General features: G+C 38.2%; 1 protein-coding gene across 5 annotated transcripts in view; it reads right to left on the minus strand.

Moving 5' to 3' along the window:
* Positions 1-279: 279 nt before the first annotated feature.
* The window catches only part of LOC141292915 (glutamate receptor ionotropic, NMDA 1-like), a 32,006-nt gene continuing 14,366 nt past the window's right edge, over positions 280-17,919 (minus strand). For 2 of the 5 annotated variants that reach the window (XM_073824966.1, XM_073824964.1), the window contains 16 exons: positions 16,389-16,533; positions 15,243-15,329; positions 15,018-15,153; positions 14,183-14,310; positions 12,767-12,931; positions 12,535-12,653; positions 12,016-12,128; positions 11,337-11,485; positions 11,102-11,259; positions 10,494-10,655; positions 10,121-10,230; positions 9,644-9,789; positions 9,336-9,392; positions 7,351-7,377; positions 6,804-6,914; positions 280-2,206 (listed from right to left, as the gene is read on the minus strand). In XM_073824966.1, the coding sequence (XP_073681067.1) occupies positions 2,138-2,206; positions 6,804-6,914; positions 7,351-7,377; positions 9,336-9,392; positions 9,644-9,789; positions 10,121-10,230; positions 10,494-10,655; positions 11,102-11,259; positions 11,337-11,485; positions 12,016-12,128; positions 12,535-12,653; positions 12,767-12,931; positions 14,183-14,310; positions 15,018-15,153; positions 15,243-15,329; positions 16,389-16,533 (1,882 nt within the window). In that variant the 3' untranslated portion in view covers positions 280-2,137. The remainder of the gene's footprint in view (positions 2,207-6,803; positions 6,915-7,350; positions 7,378-9,335; positions 9,393-9,643; positions 9,790-10,120; positions 10,231-10,493; positions 10,656-11,101; positions 11,260-11,336; positions 11,486-12,015; positions 12,129-12,534; positions 12,654-12,766; positions 12,932-14,182; positions 14,311-15,017; positions 15,154-15,242; positions 15,330-16,388; positions 16,534-17,919) is intronic. The other 3 variants (XM_073824968.1, XM_073824967.1, XM_073824965.1) reach the window with 2 other exon arrangements.

Raw genomic sequence — 17,919 nt, forward strand, 5'->3', positions numbered from 1 at the left:
AAAGGGTTCAAATACACAAAAATGCTGAAAAAGAATCTGTGGGACCTGAAGGACTTTAATAAAGAACAGCGGACAGTTTAATTGTTCAGAATCAGGACTAACAATATAATTAATATTTTACAAGGTGCTGGTTTTGCTTTTTGCTGGGTAGAAATTTGTTCTCAAAATATGTTAAAGTATAAGTAGATATAAGTAGACACATATAAAATTGTCATCAAATTTATGGATATTTGTATCATGAATATAATATCATGCTCACAAAATTGAAAAGACACTTAGTTGTGGTCTGCAACTGACATGGCACAAATTTATTGGCACACAGAAATGTTATTTCTATATATTTTGGTCAAAATGCAAACATGTGTTCATTTGAAGAATTTAATTTGAAAATAAACTGAAACATAAATGTAGCACTTATTTAAATAAGACTTATGCTTAGGATATGTGTGTTTTGTATATGATGTAATTCCTCTGAATGTGTTTGTGTGTCATTTACAGTGTGACAGTTTGTCATAAAAACACTTCCTTTTTCAACATTTTCTTAAAATCATCTGCAGTCTAGCAGTCCAGGCAACATAAACTGAATTCAGCGTTCACATGCCCTGAAATCAGGTATAATACATCAGTCTTCTGTAGTACAAACCACATTCATGGACCCAAGCAATTGAAAAACTGTACAAACACCTGTCAGTTTGAAAAGACTAAAACCTAAAGTAGTAGTTAACAGAAGATATATGCGATATGCACTAATGTGACACTTTGATATCAGAAACAAATCTGTCTAAATCTCGATATATGAAAACTAGAAAAGGAATGTTTTGTTCAAATCAAACGGCTGACAGTTACACATAACATACGTCGCATTCTCAAATGTGCATTTCCGTATCAAGTATGAGTATTACAATCAACATTTGGCAAATTGCATAATTTCCATATGCATTTAGCTTCCGACAAATTCACATTAAAGTGCTAGATAGGTGATCTCTTATATAGGGGGGTTTCCATGGATCGTATAAATGAACATTTACAGTAAGCAGTCTTTATTTGTACAGCGTTTGTTGATGTTTCTCAACCCCAGAACTTGGGAACGGGCCAGTTTTGCCATCTAACTAATAGGTGTATACAAAACTACAGCACCAGCATCGAGACTAAATGGGCACACTTGGGGTTTTTCTCATGTAAAAGATCTCTGAGGTCATCTGTGGGGATGACACACAGAGATGGTTTTGCATGAGATGCCAAGTGCTAGTTGGATGAAAAAACTCGGCCCCTTGATGCACCCTCCAGACTGAAGTTGAGAACGACTGCGTGAGGAAGAACGGTTGAGTTTGAAGGAGAGTTTGCAGTTAGGCCACTTCTTAAATCTTTTAATTGAATAGCTTTTCTGTCATGTGTGGACGGGGGGGAATACTGTGTATTTTTCTTGTCCGTAATCCTTTAAGGGACATTTGCATGCATGTTACATGCAAAGAGATGGTAGAATATGAAAGACAATGATATGAAACAGCGTAGATAATAAGACTGGATGACATTTTCCTTTATATACTGAAAACCATTGAACAGAAAGGAAGTAAAACAATAAAAAAAAGATAAATATCATATGTAAATGATGAATATAATTAATCTTATACATACTACAACTAGTTAATTCGCTAAATAGCAGCCTTAGAATTGGCCCTGTGACCAAGTTCTTTGTTCTAAACGTGAAGAGTTCTTTGTTCTAAATTATACTGTACAATACTTAAACCACTTAATCAACATAAGAATAATCACTAATACTAATAAGAAGCATTTCTACATAATCATAAAGAATTTATAGAGAAGAAGTTCCGATGGATGAGATGATAGTGATATACTAATTTTAGCATCAGTGGATGTTTATGTGTCTATATGGTCTGTGTGTTCGCAGTGCTCCAGTGCATTGCATTGTCATGCCATCCCGTGCGGTCCACAATGAAGTCCCAACAGGTCCCTTTGGCTCTTCATAAAGGTGAAGTGGCTCAGTATTTCTCGTCCGTGATGGATCCATTGAGCAAAACCTAGAGGAACGGTACTACAGTGCTCCTCTCTAGTTCCATCTTGTTTTTCTCTAAAGAATGAGGATGTCTTTATGTTAAACTCTCCCTCTTTCTCTGCCTCACACCACCGTGCTGACAGACGGGTCGGACAAGTTGAGTTGGCCCGTAATGTCTGTGGGTGGGTATTGCTGTAGATAGAAAGAGAAGGTAGAAAACACACAGGATAGAGAACGTTAGTGCGACTATTACCTGTCTGCTTCGCCAAAAGCCCAGAACGGAATTTCCTTCTTTACCCCCAAGGCAGCACGTAGCATGCAAATTCAAAACAAGACCTCAACCGTTGAATGTTTCAGATGCCGGCATAATGCACAGCACTAATTTTTGCCTTCAGGGCAGGACTCTGAAACATTTAAAAATCTATATTTTACAATTGAACACAATGCTTAAAAATTCTGTTCCATCCAAGGAGGTTTATGAAAATTTTATACAATGTTCTTCCAGCTATCTTGCTGCCTTGGGTGGTATTTAGAATAATATTCAAAGAAGAGGAAGCAGGTTCTCTGCTGTGAGATGGTTTCTAGGTCACCTAGTAACCTATGAGTTATTTATGTCAGCATTATTGTGTCAAAAGTCAAAATGTATTTGGACGCTTGCGACACACTTAAAAATATATGAATGTCATTGCATTATATAATGAAATATGAACCAGTTGGCATCTGCAAACAAGCGATGGTAAACAGTGACCTTTTATTCCAGGCTATTTTTGCAGTTGCCTTTTACCCACTTGGCTCAATGTGGTTTCTAGTGGATATATGATCTCAAAACCCCTCACGTTCACACTGGCGCCCAAGCAGAGTAAACATAGTTGTAGATCATAACATCAACTAGGGACATTAGTTCCATTTTGGACTTTCAACCAGAACTTTCCATCGGAAAGCATATAGAAATACTCATTTAGAACAGTATTATATTTATTTAACCTAAGGTTTCTTAATAAACACAAATAGTTGCGTTCATTTTTTGTTTTCCTGTCATTTTGTTGTCTAATGCAATGACGTTAATACATTTTTAAACTTGGCTCAAATGTTCAAATACTTTTGCATGTTTATATTTGTAATATATATTTGATTCTCATTCAGTTGCAGTTCCTGTTTCCTCATCTCAAGCTTAGATGTGTTAGAAGGGCAACAAGCTGTTTTCTCACTTGGGCATCTGCAGTGCTGGGTTGGCAAAACACTCAGTGACATGCAGGTGCCCAGTCAGAAGGCAATTACCACAACAAATCTTTTTTTGCTTTCATTTTTCAGTTTTGTAAGCTATAAAATGTCTCTCAGTGAGGTTTGCCGTGTTGCAACGGCAAGGACATTTTGATCAAAACAAAGTGCTTTGAACTGATTTCATTATTATCATTTTAAATTCTGTTCCTTGCTGTGGCAAGCTGTGAAATTGAGGCACAGAGAGCTTTTTTGGTAAAGCTGACACATTTCTTTTTTTATGGCAATCTGCTAATCAAGACGGACTGATGTGCATATACCTAAGGAATACATTTTCAAAAAACAAAATACATATATTGATGGAAAAGCAGCAGCAGAGGGATTCCAATTGCTCTACATTTTAGAAGTGATTAAATTGTTTTGCACACACCAAGGACACATGCAATGTTTGATTAATTTCAAAATAAAATTTGAAAATAATAGTTTTTATAAACAATTATACACTACCAGTCAAAAGTTTTTGAACAGTTAGACTTTTAATGTGTTTTTTTAAAGAAGTCTCTTCTGCTAACCAAGCCTGCATTTATTTGATTCAAAGTACAGCAAAAACAGTAACATTTTGACATATTTTACTATTTAAAATAACTGCTTTCTATTTGAATATATTTTAAAATGTAATTTGTTCCTGTGATTTCAAAGCTGCATTTTTAGCATCATTACTCCAGTCACATAATATGAGAATATTCTAATATTCTGATTTGCTGCTCAAAAAACATTTATTATTTTTATTATGTTGAAAACAGCTGAGTAGATTTTTTCAGGTTTCTGAACAAAAATGTTCAGAGGAAGAGAATTTATCTGAAATAGAAATCTTTTGTGACATTATAAATGTCTTTAGCGTAACTTTTGATCAATTTAAAGCATTCTTGCTAAATAAAAGTATTCATTTCTGTAATTTCTTTCCTGTAATTTCTGTAATTTTCTTTCCAAACTCCAAACTTTTGAATGGTATAGTGTATAATGTTACAAAAGCTTTTTATTTCAGATAAATTATGTTCTTCTGAACTTTCTGTTCATCAAAGATACCTAAAAAATAATTCTACTCAGCTTTTTCACCACATTTCTGAAAGAATTTATGCTAATGATGCTAAAAAATCAGCTTTGAAATCACAGGAATAAATTACATTTAAAAAATATTTTAATATATTCTTATATAAAAATATTCTTTGGATCTTTCTATTCATCAAAGAATCCTGTAAAAATGTACTAAACTGTTTAAAATATTGATAATAATAATAATAATAATAAATGTTTCTTGAAAAGCAAATCAGCATATTAGAATGATTTTTATGAATAAACAAATAATGAATAAATTACATTTTAAAATATATTCAAATAAAAAGCAGTTATTTAAATAGTAAAAGTATTTCACTATTTTGCTGTATTTTGGATGAATTAAAATTGCACTGTTCAAAAACTTTTGACTGGTAGTGTACACATTATAAATTTTATATTTACCTAACTAATTATAACATGTGTCCTCTTTTATAGCTTACTGTTTTTTTTTTACTATGCCATTGCCAATAAATAAGCCTATAAGTTCAATATATGATGCAACAACTCTAAAAGCCAAAGCATAAGGCAAAAGTTCTCATTGTCAAGATGATCATCATCATATTGCAGAATAGATGTATTCAGCAATACTTCTGATGACACCGGAAGGCTTTTTTTGTGTCTTCCTTGGTGTTGCATCAAGAATGCCCTTAGCAGGCCTTAGAGAGCATGAGAGAGTTCTTGTTATGTTCACTTAGAAGGCTTGCTGTTGGCACTTCCAAATCAAGCCCACAGTGCCCCCTGGTGAGAGAGAGTGAGTCAGCAAAAGAGACAAAAAGTCTGTGTCATCACTACCACAAAAAATGCAACTACTTCTACTAAGGCAACCAAAACACAGTCTCTACTTCTACGACAGATATATCGCATGCTTGCAGAGGAAGAGAGAGGCTGTGTAGCATGTACATCATGTGGGGGACGTCGACAGTTATAAATCCATATACATCCACTTATATAGAAAGAGAGGCGACACTGATATCAAGAAATAAAAGGATGGTTAAACACTGTGGATGGCTAATATTGTTTTTCGCTTTTCACCTGGATTGTTGTGCCTTTTCCATTCACCATTCACCAACCCAACCCACTTTCCCCATTTTCTTAAACATTTTAAAAGGAAAGAAATGTGATAAAATTCAAGAGAGAGCAAAAAGAGAGCTGAAAATGGAAGAAAAAAAATCTAACAAGCCCTATTTAATAACTGTTGCTGCCATAGCAAATCATATTAATGTTAATCAAAAACAACACCTATGAAATTTGTAGAATTGATTATTGAAGTGTTTATATTATGTTAAATACAAGTACATAGTATAAGTACTAGTACATAGTGACAGAGCTTTTCCGTTTTTTCGTAGGGAAGGTTTTGCTATGGCAGCAGTCATTTTATTTGGAATAATAACAAAAAAGAATAATTATGTAATTATTAATTATATTTTAAGATTTTAGCTGTTAACGCTATATTCCAAGTCTTTTAAAGCCATACACATTTGTAGCAGGATCAGATTGAAATTTGAGCCGTTTGCAGGCAATTTTAAAAGCTCTCAAATTCACACATTCAAACTTGGTGTGTCATGTCTTGTTTTATGACTTATTAGTAGGACTTTGAATATAGCACTTAAATTGCTACTATTATTGTACTTTTATTATGTTTTTTAGAGCCCTTGAGAGCAGCTTGGACGTTCCACTATCTTCTTTTGTGTTCCACGGCAGAAAGAAAATCAACATGAGGGTGAGTAAGTGACAGAATTTTCATTTTAAATTCACATTCCTTGAAATAAACTTCGTTAGGACCTTAAATGAAACAGTTGCACAAAAGAAAATCATTGTTAATTGATGATTCCAATGGAAGTTCCGCTGTTCAAACAAAAAAAAAGTTAGTCCGCATGGTATCGGTTGCTCTGATTAAACACCACAACACCAAAGCATGCCGTCGGGAAAAACAAACATCGCTAGATTTGACTGTTCATATCAATAACGTCAGGCAGGTTAGGGGACGAGAAAAACGCACAAATATGCACAACACATCCCACCAAAAAAAGGCACACACGTCCACCCTCACAAACACACACTCCACATCCAGAGGTTGCGATAGGGAGAGAAGCAGCCCAGAAACATCAGGCATTGTGCAGCGCCCCCTCCTCTTGGAACAGCTCTTAGGTTAGAACCTTTTCCCTGATCACTGGGGTCCTAAAACCTTTCAGCTTAACTCTAACTGACAGATGGGGTCTGGATGGTGACTCGATGACTGACTGACAGACACGTGGCCGTGGCCGAGATGCCAGGAATGGAGGAGTAACCAGAGAGAAATGCGGCTCTCTTGGTTTCAGACATGACATGTCGTTTAAGACAGAAGAAAGTAGATACAGAGAGAGGAGCGGAAGAATAGGACGAGAGAAAGACAGACGCAGAAAGAGGAAGAGAGACCGGCCGAGTAAAAAGAGATGCCATTCCTTAACCTCCTTACCGTGTCTTTGGAGGACCTACGTCTCTTGATGCTGGAGGCCAGGGTGGTACTGATGGACCTAAAAGAGGGTTTCTTTTTTGGGTCGCTGTCTGCTCTACCACTTTTCCTATCCTAAAATAAATATACGTAGAACAATTATTTATGTTCTCCGGCTGGGTTTCACCTGCCAAAACCACATCCCCTCGTTTCCCGTTGATAAGCTATCTTAAACCCAGCGATCTATAAATATGAATGGAAGTCAAACTAATTTGACATGAAGAGACTACGAATTGGTAACAGATGCAACAGATTTGGTTGCATGAATTGGCAGCACTTTCGAATTCCCAAATGATCTTCCTTGGCATCTGTTTTGTGCTGTTTCATAAATACTTGCGTTTAACACTTTTTAGGCACAGAAGAAGACTGGGACCTTTTTGCCCCCATTCCCTCCCACTGTCCAATAAAGGTGCCCCACACGGCTACTCTCTGGCCTCTACAAATGGTACGAAGGTATAGCACAAGACTGGGTGTGTTTGTGTAAGGAAAGGTCGAATTAAGGTATTCTTACATCCTGAGTCTCTACAGAGGAAGAGGGCTGCATTGGGGAGGAAAAAAGAAAAATAAATGAATATTTATCCACTTGCTTTAAAGATCATATGACTTAAAGATCCATAAGCAAAAGCAGAAGGCAGCAAATGGGTTTGCTGAGGAAATAATGACATCAAAGCCAAGCACTCTGTAATATCACAAAAACAAAACAACACTCTTATAGGGAAATAGAGCAACCAATAAAATGCCAAAAGAGCACAGGATATGAAATAATACTGATTAATACATGAATACTTATAAGAATCTTCTTTGAGCGTTATACTTTTTGAAGGGTATAACGGAAATCCACACCACACATACAGTAAGGCATATACTCAGGGAGTTGGGTTAAATGTGGTGTGAATTTCATTTAGACTCATGCAGAGGGCAGTAGGAGCGAGGGTGTGGATAAAGTAAGCAAAATGTGAACAAGCATACAGTTAATTTAGGATGATGGAAGACTTTCAGGATTATCTTCACATTTGTTGCGGTCCTTGAAAAGATTCTGAATATCATTTGACCCCTACTACCAATTAAAACTTACCACAGTCTAAGAACAACTTCGCTAAACACATAAACTTTATACTTTTTTTACAAAGTAAAAAAAAAGCCCTATTTGGCTGTGGTCAGAGAACTGTGCATTAGCATGCTGGACCAACGTAGACCACCGGCACAGTGAGACACATAACTGGCTGCAAGCTTTGACAAAGTATCTCATGAGAGCACATTCACGCTTCGCTTAGTTCCTTTTTTTCAATGTTTCCCTTTTGTTTTCTCATTTTCCTGAAGGCAGTGCACTTCTGAATGGGCTCTGCTCCAAGAGACAACCATTAACCATTGTAATGTGGGCAGCATGTTTTTGACATCTCTGCTTTTAAGACGGCCACGAAACAGCCCAATGGACAAAATTGCAAATTGGGCAGGTTATTCAGAAGTGCAATGTATGTGTGTTACACGCAGTTCCTTGTATGAAGGTGCAGTACACACAAGTGCAAATGGGTATTTAAATATGGACATCCATATAGAATTACACACACACACAAAACATTTATATTCACACCCAAGCTTGCAAAGGTATCGCCGTCAGAAAGTTGTGTAAATTCCTATACAGAAAGGAAGAGCTGACAAAAAACATGAAGTGACACAGTGAACGATCCATACAAACTAATGCTAGTGATAGATTTATATTTAAATAAACCCTTCAGACTCCAAATTTAAAGTGTTTTTGTCCACCCTAGTTTGTTTGCTTGACCTTTCTGCATAAGAGCCTACATGCATATGCATAAAAGACGATAGATGACAGATGTGACAGTAAATTGACCTGCTCACAAAGACAAGCGACTGTGATCTTACCTTTCACTGTTACTGCTCTTTATTCTATTGCAGCAGTTCTGACCTTTTGTCATTTTGAATAAAGAAGCAGCTTGAGGCTGTCACAGCCTCACTGTAGTTCTACCCAGCTCCCACCCCACTGGCCCACCCCCCACCAAACATCACAGTCCCACTGGGAAGACCTCCCAGGACTTCTCACTAGAAAACATTGGTCTTAAAGGACACACAGGTAAGCAAGAGTTTGTAGCAGACATTTCAATTGGACTGTGTTGGACTATAGCATGGATGTGCTGGATAGGGCTTTTGAAATATGCTCAATGTCATGTTATTAATTAGCTTTTTGTTAGTAGCTTCATGTTTAATTCAGCACAGCTTGCTGATGTATACTAGCAGTACCTAATCAATGTTAACTTTTTATACTGCAAACATTATTTGGGTGGTCTACAGCATTTTTAGCCATTTCTATTTTATATAACCTTAATACGCTAAGTGGTTTAAAGCATTTAAGTGGTTCATGCCATGAAAGCAGCTTTATATTTTGATGAATAACTAAGCATATCAGCTATTTTAAATATACTGATTCGCGTAGCAAGGATGGCGTGGCAACAAGATGGATCAACTTGTTTTACATACTAAAGATGGAGTCCCAGCCGCACCCACAGCTTGACTCCCTGAGCTCTCCTTATTGTCCTGTTGGGACAGACAAGAAGAAGGAGGCTGAAGCAGCCTAGAAAACCCCAGGCCCTTTTAGAAGCTTAAGAACACGCAATGGAGATCGTCCACCTCTAGTCACTACACCAAGGGTTTGTTTTTAGCAATGGTATGAATGGAAAACTTGAACTGAAGCCCTAGTACAAAAAGTGGTTTTGTCTGTTGGGAGGTCGTTCCCTCATGATCACCCTTCTTTTTACCTCTTGTGTTGTAGGAGAGAGCTACCTTACCTGTAGGTTCTTCCTCCAAACGTTGACGGCCGCAAAGGCTAGCTGCATCTGCTTCCTGCGGGCGTCTTTATGGCGCTTATATGCAATCTCGATAAAGATGAGGAAGATCCCTGCTGCAATGCCTCCAGCGACAAGCATGAAGACACCTGTGAATGAGAAGAATGAATGAAACTGTTAGACGGTTAACGAAGACACAATATTCTTCGAAACAACCCACTGAGGAACTGGAGGGGGTGGAGCCTTGGTGTGATGGAATCCTACATGTATTGCCCATATATTTGTGGTCTGCTGCTGAAAAGCATGCAAAATGGATGGATGTTAAAGATTAATGAGTTTGTTACAAATGTGAACACCAACACAGGTGAGCATAAAACAACAGCTAAAAGCATTGGACAAAAGAAGGCCCCAATACCTTACCTACTGTACCTTTTTTGTCCAATCTCTTTTAGGTTTCTCTGTACCTGAAATCGACCATACCTGCCATATTCTCAAAGGTGAGTGTGGCTGGGGCATTGCTCCTTGAGTCACACTCCTGGTATCTCACCCAGGTTTTATCTAGGTCTTCCATGAAGCCATTCTCATGGGAACTGCAAGGGGTGGTGGAGAGCAGGAAGAGAAGTTCTAATGTTAATAAGGTGTTTTTGGTAGAAAGCACCGATAAATCCCACAAAGTCACCACAACCACTAGCACATACACACAAACACATATATGTTCAAGCACACAGACAACAGAGCAGGTATGAAAGAGGGGAAATACACAGAGAGAGATGAGTAAGTGTCCAATGGTGAGATTTTATACAACAGAAAACTATACAGAAGCGTACAATATGCTGCTTCGGCTGGGACAGACCTGAGAATAGCCAGGGACACATTCTGTTTCCAGGGGCTGTCCTTGCGCATGCCTATGCCAAAGCCCGAACGGAAAAACAGCTCTCCCGTGGTCACCAGGTCGCACTTCTGCGAGGCTTCAAACTCCAGCACCGCAGAGTCCCAGATGAAAGCATGCAGCTTGCTGTTGGGGCAGGGGGAAGGGAGGAGGACGGGAAGGGTGGGGGGTTACGGTGCAACAGTACAGTGAGAAACAACACACTCGTGGCACCCGCCCCCACCCACCCCTCTTGTGCGACTTGTGTTACCAGAAATCTAGAATGCCACCTCATAGGCAAATGAAATCCAATGCCGGACCAGTGGAGCTTTGTCCCCCATTGGATTCCCGCAATGACGTTTTTGCTGAAAACCTGAAAAAGGTTCTTTAGCTTATTGTTAATATATGTTATGTGTGGCACATAGCTGGGCCTCTCCTGTGTGGGGTTATGGACCAGGGTCACAGGTTAGTGCAGTAAGTGCTGGCACTGATTTATATACCTGAGACCTGCAGGCCCAGGACCCTTAAGACTAACTAACTGATTGACTGACCATGAGGCCAGACCTGCTGGTGTCTACCCAGCAGGGACTCACTTGTCCCGAACAGCCTGGATGGCTTCAGCGGCGCTTTCGTAGTTGTGCTTCTCCATGTGGCGGTACATGGTGCTCAGCTCAACTTGTCGCCGGAAGTAAATATCCACCGAACTTTGCTTCACTGTGGCATAGATGAACTTGTCTGATGGGTTCCGTAGCTGGAAAAAAACACAAACTTACTGTATACATCTTGGAAAGCTTTACTTTGGTAGTTCAAGTGCTTAGAGAATCTTACCCTTGGGTCATTGATGCCGGTGATGCGCTCCTCAGGCCGGTCCAACACCAGGAAGGCAGCCAGGTTGGCAGTATAGGATGCTACTATAATCATAGCAAAGCCAGCCCACACCATTCCCAAGATTCTTGCTGAAAAGCTACGTGGGGCACCTGGATAACACGTGTTAAGTACAGCAGTAGTCAAACATATGTGACCCTGGACCACAAAACCAGTCTTAAGTCGCTGGGGTATATTTGTAGCAATAGCCAAAAATACATTGCATGGGTCAAAATTTTAGATTTTTCTTTTATGCCAACAATCATTAAGAAATTAAGTAAAGTTCATGTTCCATGAAGATTTTTTATAAAATTCCAACTGTAAACATATCAAAATGTAATTTTTGGTTTGTAATATGCATTGTTAAGAACCTAATTTGGACAACTTTAAAGGTGATTTTCTCAGTCTTTTTGATTTTTTTGCATCCTCAGATTTCTGATTTCAAATAGATGTATCTCAGCCAAATATTGTCCTATCCTAACAAACCATACATCAATAGAAAGCTTATTTATTGAGCTTATTTATTGAGCATATGTATAAATCTCAGTTTTGTCAAATTTAACCTTATGACTGGTTTTGTGGTCCAGGGTCACATATGTCAAATAAAACGTTTCATAAAAACAAAGTTTGACTTTCACAACACCTTCTCCAATTCCAGAGTTCAACAAGACGCCCCAGGAAAACCACATAGCTGAAGATAAGGTGAGGGCATCCTCTTCTTCTTCTTCACTGTTTACTTTAAACCTTCCAAATGGGCTGGGAAAACCAGGTCAAACAGAGAAAATGATCAGAAAGAGAATACGCAAGAACCCCTATAAGTAAATGCTCCGGTATCCCAAGTCACAGCATTGGCCAGATTGCAGAGACCATAGAGAGAGCAAGACAAAGAGGCAGAGAGCAGACAGGAAAAGACAGGACGAGAGGGAAAAGAAAACAGGCTCACTGAGTACAGCCACCCAACCTCCCCCACCTCATGGTGACACTGACAATAAAACATGTTCAGCACTCTCATGTACTGTTGAGACATCCTGAAACAAAGGTGCTACATGACCCCAATGAGTGAAACAAACTACCTAAAGGAACAAACAACATGTGCACACAGCCACCCCATGGACATACATAAAACAGTTAGCAATGCTCTCAACCCAACGTCTTGTTGTACCTGAACCGGTCTAGTAGGTAAAGCATCACCGCCACCACATGCACCGATAGACCCACCAGTAGCCACAGTGTGCTTTGGAATGGCTGCATGAATGAATCCAGTGTACTGCGAGGAATTTCCTGAAAACAGATTACTTGGTCACTTACATAAATTTAGCACATTTGAATACCAGCTGCTGTTCAATGAGGTTACAATAGCAAGTGGTGCGGTAGTTTGAGTAGTAAAATCATACCTTTTTCACAAGAATAGTCAGTCCCTGGTATTTAAAAGGCTTGGAGAATTCTATGTACTGGGCTCGTTCGTTGTTGATTGTCAAGGGCGCTACGATCATATCTGCAAGGCCACCCAGGAGCTCGCCCATCATGCCGTTCCATTCCTTCTTGTTGCTGTTATTTACCTATATAAGTGTAAAGCAATCTTACTACCTGATCTCATGACGAAATCGTACCTGTGGGAACTTTTTAGCAAAATACGTACACAGAACAGCTGGTACGATTAATCGCAAATGAAAGAAACACAAAATAACTGTCCCTCAATCTGGAGCTCCATGGAAGATCTCACCTTGTAGAGTTTCAATGATCATGAGAACGGTGAGGAATCAGCCCAGAACTACCAAGGATTTTGTCAATGATCTCAAGGCAGCTGGGACCAAGAAAACAATTGGTAACACACTACGCCGTAAAGGACTGAAATCCTGCAGTGCCCCCTGCTCAAGAAAGCACATGTACAGGCCCGTCTGAAGTTTGCCAGTGAACATCTGAATGATTCAAAGGAGAACTGGGTGAAAGTGTTGTGGTCAGTTGAGACCAAAATTAAGCTCTTTGGCATCAACTTGCCGTGTTTGGAACAGGAGGAATGCTGCCTATGACCCTCAAGAACACCATCCCCACCCTCAAACATGGAGGTGGAAACATTATGTTTGGGGGTGTTTTTCTGCTAAGGGGACAGGACAACTGCACCGCATCAAAGGGACGATGGACTGGGCCATGTACTGTCAGGGCCAGGGCATTGAATCCAGCTAGGGCATTGAAAATGGGTCGTGGATGGGTATGATCCAAAGCACACAACCAAGGCAACAAAGAAGTGGCTCAAGAAGAAGCACATTAAGGTCCTGGAATGGCCTAGCCAGTCTCCAGACCTTAATACCATAGAAGATCTGTGGAGGGAGCTGAAGGTTTGAGTTGCCAAATGTCAGCCTCAAAACCTTAATGACTTGGAGAGGATCTGCAAAGAGGAGTGGGACAAAATCCCTTCCGAGATGGGTGCAAACCTGGTGGCCAACTACAAGAAACATCTGACCTCTGAGATTGTTAACAAAGGTTTGGCTAAGTCATGTTTTGCAAATACTTATTTCACTCATTAAAATGCAAATCAATTTGAAATGTGTTTTTCTGGATTTTTGTGTTGTTATTCCGTCTCTCACTTTTCAAACAAACCTACAATTAAAATTATACACTGATCATTTCTTTGTCAGTGGGCAAACGTACAAAATCAGCAGGGGATCAAATAGTTTTTTTCACTGTACATGCCGGTAATGTTTTTTGTGGTTTGCGAGAATGTTCCCACAGGTACGTTTTCATCATGAAATCAGTTTGCAATTTTACAATAATCATTTTAACTATACTTGACAGTGTGAAACTGTACTTACTCTTTCTTGTGTTCCAAATTTCCCATCTGCCACCAGGTGTACTTCATAGGTGAAGTTCATGGTCATCGCCAGTTTGATCAGAAGGTCAACACAAAATCCGTAACAACACTGAGGAACAATTGGGCGTCCTGTAACCAAACCAGAAAGAGTGAAATTTCATTCTATCTGACAAAGTTGCATATGGAAAGATCAATATTTTGATCTCAGATCATTCACCCCACTGCTAAAATCACTCGCTCATTCAGAGATTGTGTTTCTCTTTTAGATGGCAGTGCTCTCAACCCGCTAGACAGCATTGAGGTCTGATCAATTCCATTACTATAAATTCAGCTTTCGCTCTGCTACTCAGCCAGTCATAGATTTTTTGCAGATGATAACGGAATAAAATATTAACAAGCTTTGTGAATTAATTTTCAATTCATCTATGCTCCTGGCTGAATTGAAGTGGCTGCAGCTATTCTGATCTCAGACACATTGAGCAGATGAGAGCATCAACATATAAAAGTACAATTGATACTGACTTTCACACTTTACCTGTAGATTATATAGGATGCAACAAAAGGTGCACCCAGAGCTGTCACACAAACCAGAAGGCTGCGACGGAAGCCCAAGCGACACAGAACATGCATACGTTTTAAATTAAGCAGAAATACTCACATACTTACAATGTAAACAAACATACTTCCATACAAACACGCATGCTCACAGCCACAGACACTTGCACCCTTGCTACATTCATACATATATAACTACCTGATGCTTATATATGTATGTATGTATCTCCAGACGGCGGATGTAGAATAGCACAGTGACATAAACGTCCCTGATAGGTTACCTGGGATGGTCTCATTTGGTCCAGTGCAGATCACCTTTTTAATTAAGACACCATTAGGTGTGTACTCTTCCTTGCAGGTCCCGTCCAGCATAGTTGGCTTCACATACACAAAGGGTTCCTGATGAATGGTCACTATCTGCAAAAGATGGATGGGATTTTGATCAGCTTTGCCAAGTGACATGCATTTAGGTAATTTCAAAAATTTTAGGGAAGTGAACCCTGTACCTTTAATCGAGTAGACATTTGAAATCCTCTCGGTCTTTCTGTTTCTCCTCCAGGCCAAATAATCTTCCTCTGTTTATTCATCACCACCTGATGATGCAGGTAATTATAGCAGATAATTAACAGACTTATAGTCATAATCATAATCTTTGTTCAACCCTAGCCTAGATTCCAAATGTGCCATTACAGTTTTGGCTTTGAATACAATTATGGAAATACTAGTGTTGGCTTGAAACTATGAAAGCCTGTTTCCAGCACTGAATAAAAAAAATAAAAAGGTAATTTCACCGTTCTATTTCACAATTCTGACTTTTTTCCTCAGAATTCCAAGATATAAAGTCACAATTCTGACTTTTTTTCTCACAATTGCAAGTTTGTATCTCAATTCTTATTTTTTTCGCAGAAATGTGACATTGCAGTTAAGACACATTGAGTTATAAAGCCTAATTTTGAGGGGAAAAAGACTGTTCTTATAATTGCGAGTTTATATCTCACAATTCTGACTTAACTCTGTTATTAATAATAATTTCTCTGACTTAATAATAATTCTGAGGAAAGGTCACAATTTCTGAGAAAAAGTCAGAACTGTAAGTGTAAATCTAACAAATCTGACTTCATTTCTCAGAATTTGTGAGTTTATATCTTGCAATTGCAATCACAATTCTGGGAAATAAGTCAGAATTGCGAGTTGTATGACTTTTTTTCTTGGTATTGTGAAATATAAACTCACAATTGTGTGTTATAAAGTCAGGATTGTGAGTTAAAAAATTAAAATTGTGATTTATAAAGTCAGAATTGTGAGATAAAAACTGTCAATTCTGTCTTTTTTTTCTTGCAATTGCGAGTTTGTATCTCACAATTCAGATTTTTTTCCCTCTGAATTGTGACATTGCGAGTTATAAAGTCCAATTTTGAGGAGGAAAAAGACTGATATGTACTTTATAATATGTTAAAATGTAGAATTGTGAGTTTGTATGATGCATTGTGAGTTAAAAAGTCACAATTACCTTTTTTTTTATTCAGTGGTGGAATCGGGCTTCCATGTGAAACGCTATGTTTATTTTTATATTCCTCACAGGAACTAATGCAAGATTCAGGACCCATGTCATGAAATTATAAATTAAACATTGTGAAAGAAAAGACTAGTACTTGTGTTCCGTTGTAAATGCCGACTTGAATCAGTCTGCTCTTCTGGTAGTTGAGAATGCTGTAATGAGCGTATTTTCTGTCACCGTCGTCATTGAACTCCACACGTCCTGTTAGGCCTTCTGGATACTTGGAAGACATCAATACCCTGTGGAGCACAGCCAGTATTGACCTGTGAGTAACTTTTTGTATGTAAATGTGATGCTTGAAAAATATGCATACAGTTGAGGTCAAAAGTTTACATACACCTTGCAGAATCTGCAAAATGTTAATTACATATTTTACCAAAATAAGAGGAGTCATACAAAATGCATGGTTTTTATTTTTAGTACTGACCTGAGTTTCAAATAAAAGGCGTTTATATATAGTCCACAAGAGAAAATATTAGTTGAATTTATAAAAATTACCATGTTCAAAAGTTTACATACACTTTATTTTTAATACTGTGTTGTTAACTGAATGATCCACAACTGTGTGGTTTTTTTTTTTAGTTTGTTTAGTGATAGTTGTTCTTAAGTCCCTTGTTTGTCCTGAACAGTTGAACAGCCTGCTGTTCTTCATGTCCTACAATTTTTTTTTGCTTTTTCAGCATTTTTGTGTATTTGAACCCTTTCCAACAATGACTGTATGATTTTGAGATCCATCTTTTAACACTGAAGACAACTGAGGGACTCATATGCAACTACAGAAGGTTCAAATGCTCACTGATGCTCCAGAATGAAACACAATGCATTAATTTGAAGATCAGGGTAAATGTAACTTATTTTGTCATCTGGTAAACATGTAAGTAGCTTCTAAAGGGCAGTACTAAATGAAAAAAATATATATTTAGGCAAAATAAGAAAAATGTATGCATCTTTATTCTGTTCAAATGTTTTCACCCCCGGCTTTTAATGCATAATTTCTCTTTCTGAAGCATCAGTGAGCATTTGAACCTTCTGTAATAGTTGCATGCAAGTCTCTCAGTTGTCCTCAATGTGAAAAGCTGGATCTCAAAATCACGCAGTTGTTGGAAAGGGTTCAAATAAAACAAGAACTTTGTGGGACCTGAAAGAATTTTTCTGAAGAACAGTTGGTAGTTTAACTGTTCAGGACAAACAAGGGGCTTATGAACAACTATCACTAAACAGAAAACACATCTGTGGATCATTCATGTAACAACACAGTATTAAGAATCAAGTGTATTTAAACTTTTGAACAGTGTCATTTTTATAAATTCAACTATTAATTTCTCTTGTGGACTATATGTAAACATCCTTTATGTTGAATATCTTATTCAGGTCAGTACTAAACAATCATCACAAACATTTTGGTAAAATAATTAACATTTTGCAGATTCTGCAAGGTTTATGTAAACTTTTGACGTCAACTGTAGATGAAATATCATGTGTTATGACAGCGCATTAGATCACAGTGAACATCTGTCTGTGCTTGTCAAAATCCATCAAAGTATGATTCGGATGCCCCCTCAAGCACAATGTCATGGAAAATAATAACAAATCACACAAAATCAAATTAAACGGGTCAACTGCAT

This window comes from Garra rufa, chromosome 19 (genome assembly GCF_049309525.1).
Source record: "Garra rufa chromosome 19, GarRuf1.0, whole genome shotgun sequence".
NCBI classification, from domain to species: domain Eukaryota; kingdom Metazoa; phylum Chordata; class Actinopteri; order Cypriniformes; family Cyprinidae; genus Garra; species Garra rufa.